This window comes from Sminthopsis crassicaudata, chromosome 6 (genome assembly GCF_048593235.1).
Source record: "Sminthopsis crassicaudata isolate SCR6 chromosome 6, ASM4859323v1, whole genome shotgun sequence".
NCBI classification, from domain to species: Eukaryota; Metazoa; Chordata; class Mammalia; order Dasyuromorphia; family Dasyuridae; genus Sminthopsis; species Sminthopsis crassicaudata.
Genome location: NC_133622.1, coordinates 207,640,492 through 207,650,170, shown reverse-complemented (window position 1 = coordinate 207,650,170; position 9,679 = coordinate 207,640,492). Strand labels below are relative to the sequence as shown.

Genomic DNA, 9,679 nt, shown 5'->3' with positions numbered 1-9,679 from the left:
GCTACTTGAGGACAGGGATGATTTCCCCATTGTCCTTTTTATCACCGGTATCTGACACACAGCAGGCACGAAATAAATTATTATTTGTATTGATTGACTGATTTGGGCCAGAAGGATTAAGTACATTCACAGAAAGATAGGGCAAAAGACAGGATGGTTCCCCAAACTCAAAGTAGGTCGTTTTCCCTGCAGAGTGAAAGTGTCTGAGATGGAATATTCCTACGATGCTCTCCCACAACTGAATACAACACTCCTTAAAGCTGTTATGTTGGTGACATTTATGTGTCTTGGAATGTGGCCCTGGGCTAACAAATCTGATTTGGAGATGTGGAAACCCCAGGAATCAATAAAGAGAATGGAAAGTCTGCCTTGCTGATAAAACATCATGTGCCTTAATCAGCAGAGCTTCTCAGAATTTCCTACAAACCTTTTAAAATGTCAGTGGCTGTGTACACACTGGTAAACCCAAGTGGGAAGGAAGGCCAAAGCACTTATCTCTGTTGTTCAGGCCAAAAACCCTACAAGAGAAAAAAATGATTTGGGATCCGTCACATTGTTTGTCTACACTGGCCATGGTCATTGGCTCCCGGCTCAGCCATCCACTTTGCTCTGCTCTGTAACCAAGGCTCCAATCTCCTGCATTTAATGATTTTTTGTTAGAGCTTGAGTAGCTGCTTCTTGCTTCCACCTCTCCAGAATAAATCTTTGTTATAGTTTGGGGATGTGCTTCAGCTTACAGACATGAACTACCTCCTTCATGTGAGGAAATCAGAGTCTGCCTTCATCCTACACCCTTCCGGAGAATAATGGGAAGATTTGTTGTTGTTAGGTTATTTCACTTAGATCCAACCCTTTAGGATTCCATTTTTTTTTTTGGCAAACTGGGGTGATTTGACATTTCTTTGTCCAGCTAATTTTATAGATGAGGGAACTGAGGAAAATAAGGTTGAATGTGAGTCATTCATATTATAAGATTTGAATTCAGGTCTTCAGGCTTCCAGGTTGCAGCTGCTCGGGGGGAAGCTTTAACCATGTTTTCTCTATGACCTTCTCTTTGACCTTATAGAAAATGGGTAGGGTTTCCAGACAGACAAATACAAAGTTTGCCTTTAGAGACGCTGAGCAATCTCCACCGGGAAGGCAGGTACTCTTAATTATTTCCTTTGTGATTTCTTACTCTTTCCCATATAGGCTAACATTCCCCTTCATGTTGTCATGGATTCACAGAATGGCATAGCAAGGAGACTTGAGCCATCGTCTCATCCTATTATAGAGGAATTACTGCCCTGAGACGTTGGTCTCCGTGGATGACAGTGACTTGTCCAGGTCTTCACAAAGCATCAGCGCCAGATCTTAAGTTAAGGTCTAAGTCTCCTAACTTTCCTACAACCAGTGCTCTATGGAATATCGGGTCTAGAGTCAGGAATAACTGAGTTCAAATCCAGCCTTAGACAATGGCTGTGTGAACATGGGCAAGTCCCTTAACTGTTAGCCACAGTTTGCTCAACTATAAAATGGAGACAACACATGACAGAGTTGTTGTGAGGTTTTAATGAGATAGTATTTGTTAAAAAAAAAAGCACTTAACACAGTGCCTGGAACATGCTATAGAATTATGTATTCCCTTCTTTTTTCTTCCCCCCCTTTCCTCTTCCTACTATGGCCCCATGCTCACAGCTGTTTGCCCACCCTGACAGGAAGACACTAAAGCTAATATTAGGGGCTTAACCAAGTGTAAACTCTAAAATGCTAGTAACTATTATTTTCTACATCAGAGAAAGAACCATGGAGCTTCTTGGCAAGCTTCCTAGCAAGTGTGAATATGGGAATGGAGATAGTACTAAGTTAGGGACTTCAGTCAAAGATCAGCCTAGTTAACATCCCGGGAACGTAGAGACTGTCCTTGAGTATTCAGATTTAAGAGATTCTCAGATATTCATTTCAAATTACAGCTTTTCCTTTAAAAAAAAATCCTGTGAGTTCATCCTCATGAGGCTGTTCGGCCTCTGCTGGTTATTTGTTTTTGTAAGATGGACATTCTAGATTTGTTTTAATTGTCCATCTTTTTTGTCTTTAGCAATTTAAGTCATTCCTTAAGAAATGTGAGTCAGAACCCCGGTAAAGTTTTCTCCAAAGATTAAAAAATATATTAAATCAATACTGGAAGTGGGGCTTTGCTTTTGAGGTTAAGACTTTAGGCTTTACTTTTTGAGGGGGGGGAAGTGTAGTTTCTACTAGCCTTTGTCCATCATTAGTAGATTAGGGTAATTCAGCTGTCAGTCCTTCCTGCCCCCTCCCCTTCACCCCCTCTAAATACTTAGAGATGGATCAGACCATGTGATTTCTTTCTAGAACCCAATTCCTGAGGAGCTCCCTTTAGAGGTATCGATATTGTCAGGGAAAGAGTGTTGGCCTTGGAGGAGCTAGAAGCACAATATTGGAGGCTGACTCCAATGGGCAAGATGGTGACACTATCACAAGGAATAGTTCCAGTAGGGTTGAATTATGGGTGGAAGTCCTAGGGAGGCAAAGTTTAGTTAATACAAGGAGGGATTTCTTAGTATTGTTGAAAGACCATTGAACTTGTGAATGAAAGCTCCAGGTCTGAGTCCACACTCTGATATATACTTGCTGGATGACTTTAGGAAAGTCTGTTTCCTCATCTGTAAGACAAAGGAATTGGATTGGATGGTCTAGAATTCCTTTCCATCTCTAAGTCAGTGCTCTTTGCTCCGTAGAATGAGGAAATTGGGCTACATTATTTTTAAGGGGGCCCCTTGCAGTTCTGAAACTTTGTGAGTAATCAATAATAACAGAGGTGCCTTGGGAAGTGGTGAGTTCCCTCTTTCCAGAGGTCTTCAAGTAGAAATGACCTTGACAAAGACTTGTTAGGCAAAGAATAATGCTTTAGTTAAGGCTTGAAACCGAGGACCTTTGAAGTTCTTTCTATGAGAATTTTTTAGTTCTGTAGGACTTAGTTTTCTCTTCTGTAAAAGGGGAATATATAAACAGGGTTTATGGGAAGAATAAATGAGATAAAGTAAAGCCGGGGGTAACCTCCACTTATTATTATTTGAAAAGTTTGTTGTTGTTTGTCCTTAGTACTCCAAGAGGACCCTGGCGTTAGGAAGGTGATGCCGGGACATGCAACTAGATTAGACTTAAGAGAGGAAGGGCTGTACAAGAGCACTTGTTTCATTTTCCCCTCTAGAGTCATCTGGGTCCTGTGACAAGGTATAGATCAGGATAATTGGAGATGGCCCTGGATGCAATGGCGGACCTTGGTTTTTTTAAGCTAAGGTCTTCAACAGGAGTCAGTTTGACCTGAGATTGTACCCATTCAGTGATTAAGGGAAGGGAGCAATTGAGTCAAAGAGTTTACCAATCATTCTACCCTCTACTTATAGAATACATGCAAAAAGAACAATCAATCAAAGTAAGAATACTTATCAATTGCTTGGATGCAATTTCTTTCTTTCTTTTTTCCAGAGAGGTAAAATTCTCCTAGCAAAGCATTTAAAAAATGAATACAGTCCTCTTATTTTTTAAAAGCATTTTCAGTATTACTCAGAGAAAACAATTATTTATCTGAATTTACTACCAGGAACCAAAAGCAAGCAGAAACCATAAAATATTGAGCATGAACATAATTTTAAAAACATAATGTCACAAATTATTCGCAGAATTGCCTTTCTTAGATAAATGCCCTCAAGGGACCTTGTCCCCTTTGCATCTTGGAGAGTTTACAACTTTAACTAGAAAATAATTCTTTAGCAATAAACTGGTCCCCCACATCACATAATGCCTCTGAAACAATCATTCTGAGTGACTGCTTTTTAAAAAACCATGTGCTGAGGAAGACCAGCAAGTTCATCTCCAAAGGCTTAAGCACGATCAGGCCAAGTCCCTTTTTGTTTAGTATGGATTTATATCCCAGTGGACTCTTTGGAAGCTAATAAGAGAGACAGACTTGTGTAATGGGCCTCAAGCAAGAACAGGGCAGCCATGGACCTCTGGGTAGGAGGGAGAGGGCAACAGGCCATTCCTCTATGATATTTCTAGCATCTCAAAGCAAAGACAATATAAATGACACATAGGCAATTTATCTAACTGTATTTAGTTCATTTAAAAACTCCATAAGCACCACAGCAGGATGGTTATATACATTGAGCAATTTTCTATTACATATTTTCTCCTGTGTTTAAGATATGTAGCCTTTCCCTCCCCCCTTCCAAACACAAAGGTACTATTGCTCTCCCTATACAACAAAGCTATCGGCTTCCTAGGCTCGTGCTACATGTCATCCCAAGGCACCAGAACAATTCAGATCAAGAAAACGACTAAGCTTTGGTCTAAATAACTTCCCTTCTCCTCACCTGATGTCGCTGGTAATTGCTGCTGGATGTCCTTGGCCAGTAATGGCCTTAATGATCATTTAGGAAGTAGGTGAAAAGGATTTTTTTTTGTTTAAAAGTTCAAGGATCCCTCCTAAAGAGGCCTGCTTTCTGGGAACTGCAGGGACGGTCTCTATTCCATAGTTCCTGTGTGTTTTTCCAACTAGGGTGAATTGGGTATTTAGTTGGAAGAAAAATATAGGGCTTTTCCAATACACGTTACAAAGAAGAAAAATGATCTCCAGAATTTACCCAAAAGTTACATTTAAACCCAAGTCTCACATTATTATTATTATCAATCTAAAGGAATTGAGTCATTTCTTTTTTTTTTTTTTTCTTTTTTTCCTTTTGGAATTGAGTCATTTCAGTTTGTAAAAAGTATCTGAGGCATGATTCTGATCACATATGATTTGGTTTAAATTTTAAATCTTCAATTTCAGTGGGGACCCCTCAGTCCCAAAGCGTTTTGTATATATGATGGAATTTGTTTCCACTAACCTAACAAACACTCCATCCTTCTGAAATGACTTAAGAAGGAGGAAAGGAAGTTTGAAAAAAATATATCAAAAGGGATTTTTTTTCTTGGCTTGGATCTGTGATATCTTCAATGTATGGGATTGCTGGCATAGAAATTCCTTCTACTGCTGCAATTTGGCCTCTCACTTGTAACTCAGAGGCCTTGAAACTTGCCTGAGAGCACTCAGAGATGAAATGATCCTTCAGGTACCTCATCATGCAGCTGGAACGTGATAAAGGTTGGACTTGAATCTGTTTCTCCTTGACTCCAAGGCTAGCTCTTTATATACTATAGAATGCTGCCTTTCTCTTTTTTCTTTTTTTTTTTTGGTTAAAAACAAATAAATGTTGTCTAGAACAACACTTGTTAAACTCTGGATTGTGATACCATTCGGAGCACACATTTTGGCGTGTAACTAAATGTGGGAGTCGTGAAATTACGATTCATTATCAGTAACTGTTTGATTTGTATACTTATTTTATATACCTATATATTGGCTCACGTAAACATTTCTCAAGTGAAGAGATCTTGAGAGTGCAAAGAGTTTAAGAAGCTTTGATCTAAAGGGAGAGCCCCCACCCACCTGTCACTAACTGCATTTTGTTTCAGTCTTTTAGTCTACTTCTTAAAGAGTCCCAGTGCTGAGATGGGTGGGAGAAAGGGGGAATAAAAGTCATAGTTAAATTCAGTAACCCTATAAAGGCTGGGGTACATTTTAAAAGCTAGATATGCTTTTGGAATCTAAGCCAGGTCTTCAGTAAGTATCTAATCATTTCCTTCCAAAAATTTAAGTACACAGTTTCTCTGAGTTACAGTAAATAATCCCAGCTAGCGTTCAGTGTGGTGAGAATAGAGTTCATTGCATTTAGGGGTCCCTCGCCTGGTCAGCTGCCTCAGCTCAGGGAGGCAGGTGCGGGTGAACCATGAGGGGAGGCGTGAAGTGAATCACTGGGACATCCCCCCAATCTAGGTTCTTTCCTTCTTCATTCCACATTTCTGTATTTGGTAAACAAATTGTAAAGCACTCGGAGGGTGGACTTCAAGTCGCAGTTGACAATATCTGTAAAAGAAAAAAAAAAGAGCTGTTTCAGTCTTATAGGAGGAAACTTGACAGTTGAGAAAATAAAACAAAAAAAAAGTTATGATCTGCTTCTTGCTTTCCTAGAGATGTTAGGGAATTATTATATAAATATATAGTTATTATATAATTAGGAAGAATAGAAGAGAAATTTTAAATTTTCACCTTTTGGGGGCTTATATTCTAGTTTGGCAAAGAAGATTAGCAGATAAACTAGGATATAATACCAGTTCACAGTTTTCATCCACTTGGCTGCTTCTGTGTGGATAGTTAGGATATACTCTTGAAGGATTATGACTTTCATGTCTTGCATGGGCTTGATAAACTTAGCAGTGTCATCCATAATAGCAACATGTTGGAGAACTTCATCTTCTCCTCGATAAATATTTATTTTGTATAGAAATTATGAGATGAGTATAAATTGGACTCAAACTGTATGGAAGGAGGAAAGTTGAATGTAATATAGGCTTAAATACAAACTCCTTAACTTGACATTCAGGGTTCTTCATATTCTAACTCTAGTCTGCCTCTCCAACCTTATTTCACCCAATTTCCTCATGCTCTTGAGAAACTACATGATCTTTTTTTTATTACTAATTTTATAATTATAATTTTTGACAGTACATATTCATGGGTAATTTTTTTAATAATATTATCCCTTGTATTCACTTTTCCAAATTTTCCCCTCCTTCCCTCTACTCCCTCCCCTAGATGACAGGCAATCCCATACATAATAAATGTGTTACAGTACAACTAGATGATCTTTTTAGCCAAACTGGACTATTCATCAATGCTGATCTTGTTTTTACCGTCTCCCACAGTTGTGTACTTGTACATGCCCAGAATAAACTGTCTGCTGGCAACTGGAGTCAGGAAGTTCAAATCCTATCTCAGACATATATTAACTGGACAATAGGGATAGTAATAGCATCGACCGCATAGGATTGTTCTGAGGATCAACTGAGATAACACATTGTAAACCTAGGCACTATAAAAATGCTATTATTGTTGTGGTGGTTTTTATCATCCTCTTCTTCAGGGGCAAAGAAGTCCTGATCGCTCAGCTAAAAGTAATCATTTTCCCCACACTCCACGTTCCCCTTCTAAGTATTAACATTCTGTTTCATCGTTCTTTGGGTCAGATTCTCCCTCCACTCTTCTGTAAGTTACAGGGGGATAGGGAATGTGCCATTTTCCCATCTCTGTATATTTTATTCATAGAAATAGTGGAGATGGGGGAGCCCAATCCAAATAAACAGAGAATGGGTATGATTAGGTATGAACTCTAAATGAAAAATAGTCCCATCTGGAGCAGAGGCCCAGGTGAGAGGTCAGGGCTGGCAGTATAATCTTAGAAACCATTTATTGCCATAAGAATGTGAGGAAGGGAAGGGAGAAGATATTTAGCAAGAATACCAGAGGCTCCATGCCCAGGCCAGCATGGTTAAAGATAGAGGGATCATCCCTGCCTTTTTTTCCACCAGGGAATTTAATGACCATCTTTCCTGTTTCCAAGAAGGCTGATAGAGAGACAACTTATCTGGGCAGACTTTGGGGCTGGGGGATTAATGAAAATGAACTGTGGCTCTAGGCCATATAAACATATCATCTTTAAAGCCTGCAGACCTAATAAATTATATGATTAACAACTTAATACTGGTCTCCTAGTAACTTTTATTGCCTTTTCTCATACCCTTTGGGATTTGTCCAATAAGAAAGCGTCAGGGATTTAGAAAGTCTCTGGAATGGGGGTGCAGAGTGCCTGGCTGGCGGACAGAGAGTCAGAAGGGAAGATGACTGAGGGTCTGAAGTGAAGGAGGAAAGAAAATGAACCACAAACCAATCTTCTTGTTCAGTCCACTTGAATAAGGAAAGAAGAGGTATATTCTTATTCCTCTGACAGTTTAGTTTTTTAAAAGGTTGCTTAGACTCCTGGGATGTCGGTGCAGACAAAGATGTCACAAATCTTAGAGTCCAGCTCCACTGTCTTACAGATAAAGGGAATAAAATTCAGAGAGGGTCAATAATTTGTCCATTGTCACTGAGCTAGGAAGTACCAGAGCAGAGAGGGAAACTGGGTCTCCTGATTTTCATTCTAGAGACTTTTTCATTGCGATGATTTCTCCTATGCCTCCTCTAGTGGTATTGTTAAAACAGATCAATTCATATTTTCCAGCAAAAGAGGACCAATGAGCGTTCTAGTAAATGAGGACCAATGTCACATTTTTAGTCCCTGACATACTGGTGAACTGAACAAAATACCAGGGCCACGTTGGGGTGAAATGCAGGAACAACAAGGGAGGAGGCTGACATTTTCAATGAAAAACAGTCATAGCCCACAATCTCAGATTCTGTGTCTTAAAAGAGAAAATTACACACTCAAGAGGCCATTTGGTTGAACTTCTACCTGAATAATAATAAACAATGCCATCTAGGATTTATATAGTACTTTGAGATTTGCAAAGCCTTTAAAAGAAATCTCATTTTATCCTCACAGCAGTCCTGGGAGGGAAGTGCTATGATTACTCCTATTTTACAGATGGAGAAACTGAGGTAGACAGGAGTTAAGTGGCTTACCCAGAGTCATTCAGCCAGAAAGTATCTGAAGCAGGATTTGAATTTGTTCCTTCCTGACCCCATGCCATTTATGTACCTCGTCATATCTGAGCAACACCCTTGACAGAGAGTCACCAAGCTTTTGCCTCAGGACCTCCAGTGTGGGGAACATCCAACCTGAACATGTAGCCTGTCCTATTTGGGGACCTAGTTCCAATGGTCAGGGACTTTTTCCTTTACATCAGACCTAAATTTGCAAATTCTTTGTAGCTCCTATCAGTTCAATGCCCCTCATTTCCTCCTTGGGAGCCTTGGAAGTATCTCTGACACTCACTAGCTTCATAACTCTGGACAAATCTCTTATCTTCTGTTTTCCTCAGTTTCCTCAACTGGAAAATGGGGTAACAATTGTACCTGTACCTTGGGGATTTTGTGAAGATAAAAATTAGGTATTTGTAAAGTGCTTAACACAGTTCCTGATACTATATCAATACTAGCTGTTATTTTTATTATTAATTTTTACCTTTGTTACGATTATTAATCTGATCCTTGTACTATGTAATTGGTAGGTTCTTCACCATCCTGGCTATCTTTCTCTAGATGCTGTCAGATTAGGTAAGACCCTTCAAAAATATAACACTCCAAATTGAAAACAAAACTCCTAGTGTCATTTGGGCTGTTACCTCCACAGTCCCAGCCTCTCCTAAATTAACTCAACCCCCACCCCATTAGATTTTTTCGGTTTCTATATCATAGTCTTGAAAGTCTTCTCCTTTTGCTCCCTATGAGATTATAAACTCCTAGAGATTAGGGATTATTTTTTGTCTTGTCAGGTCTTATTATTTTTTGTCTTTTTTTCCTAGTGCTTGGCTTGGAGCCTGGAACACAGTAGTCACTTAATAAATGTTTCATTACTGACTGACAGAGATGAACAACTATCATGACTTCATCTTATCATTGTGTAGGTGATTTTTTTTTTGAACCTGTGTCACATTTAAATACATTTATCAATCATTTAAATACATTTTCCAGCCATTCAAGGTCTTTTGGGGTTCTGACTCTGCTAAACTCTTGCTGAACATTTAAAGTTATTTAATCCAATATCTAAGGGCAGGAATCAATTTTGAAAAATAA

The 9,679-nt window shown here is 39.1% G+C and overlaps 1 protein-coding gene across 2 annotated transcripts in view; it reads right to left on the bottom strand.

The window, feature by feature from the left end:
• Positions 1-4,100: 4,100 nt before the first annotated feature.
• Positions 4,101-9,679, bottom strand: part of PARVA (parvin alpha) — a 163,175-nt gene continuing 157,596 nt past the window's right edge. For both annotated transcript variants that reach the window (XM_074273458.1, XM_074273460.1), the window contains exon 14: positions 4,101-5,971. In XM_074273458.1, coding sequence (XP_074129559.1) covers positions 5,895-5,971 — 77 coding nt within the window. In that variant the 3' untranslated portion in view covers positions 4,101-5,894. The remainder of the gene's footprint in view (positions 5,972-9,679) is intronic.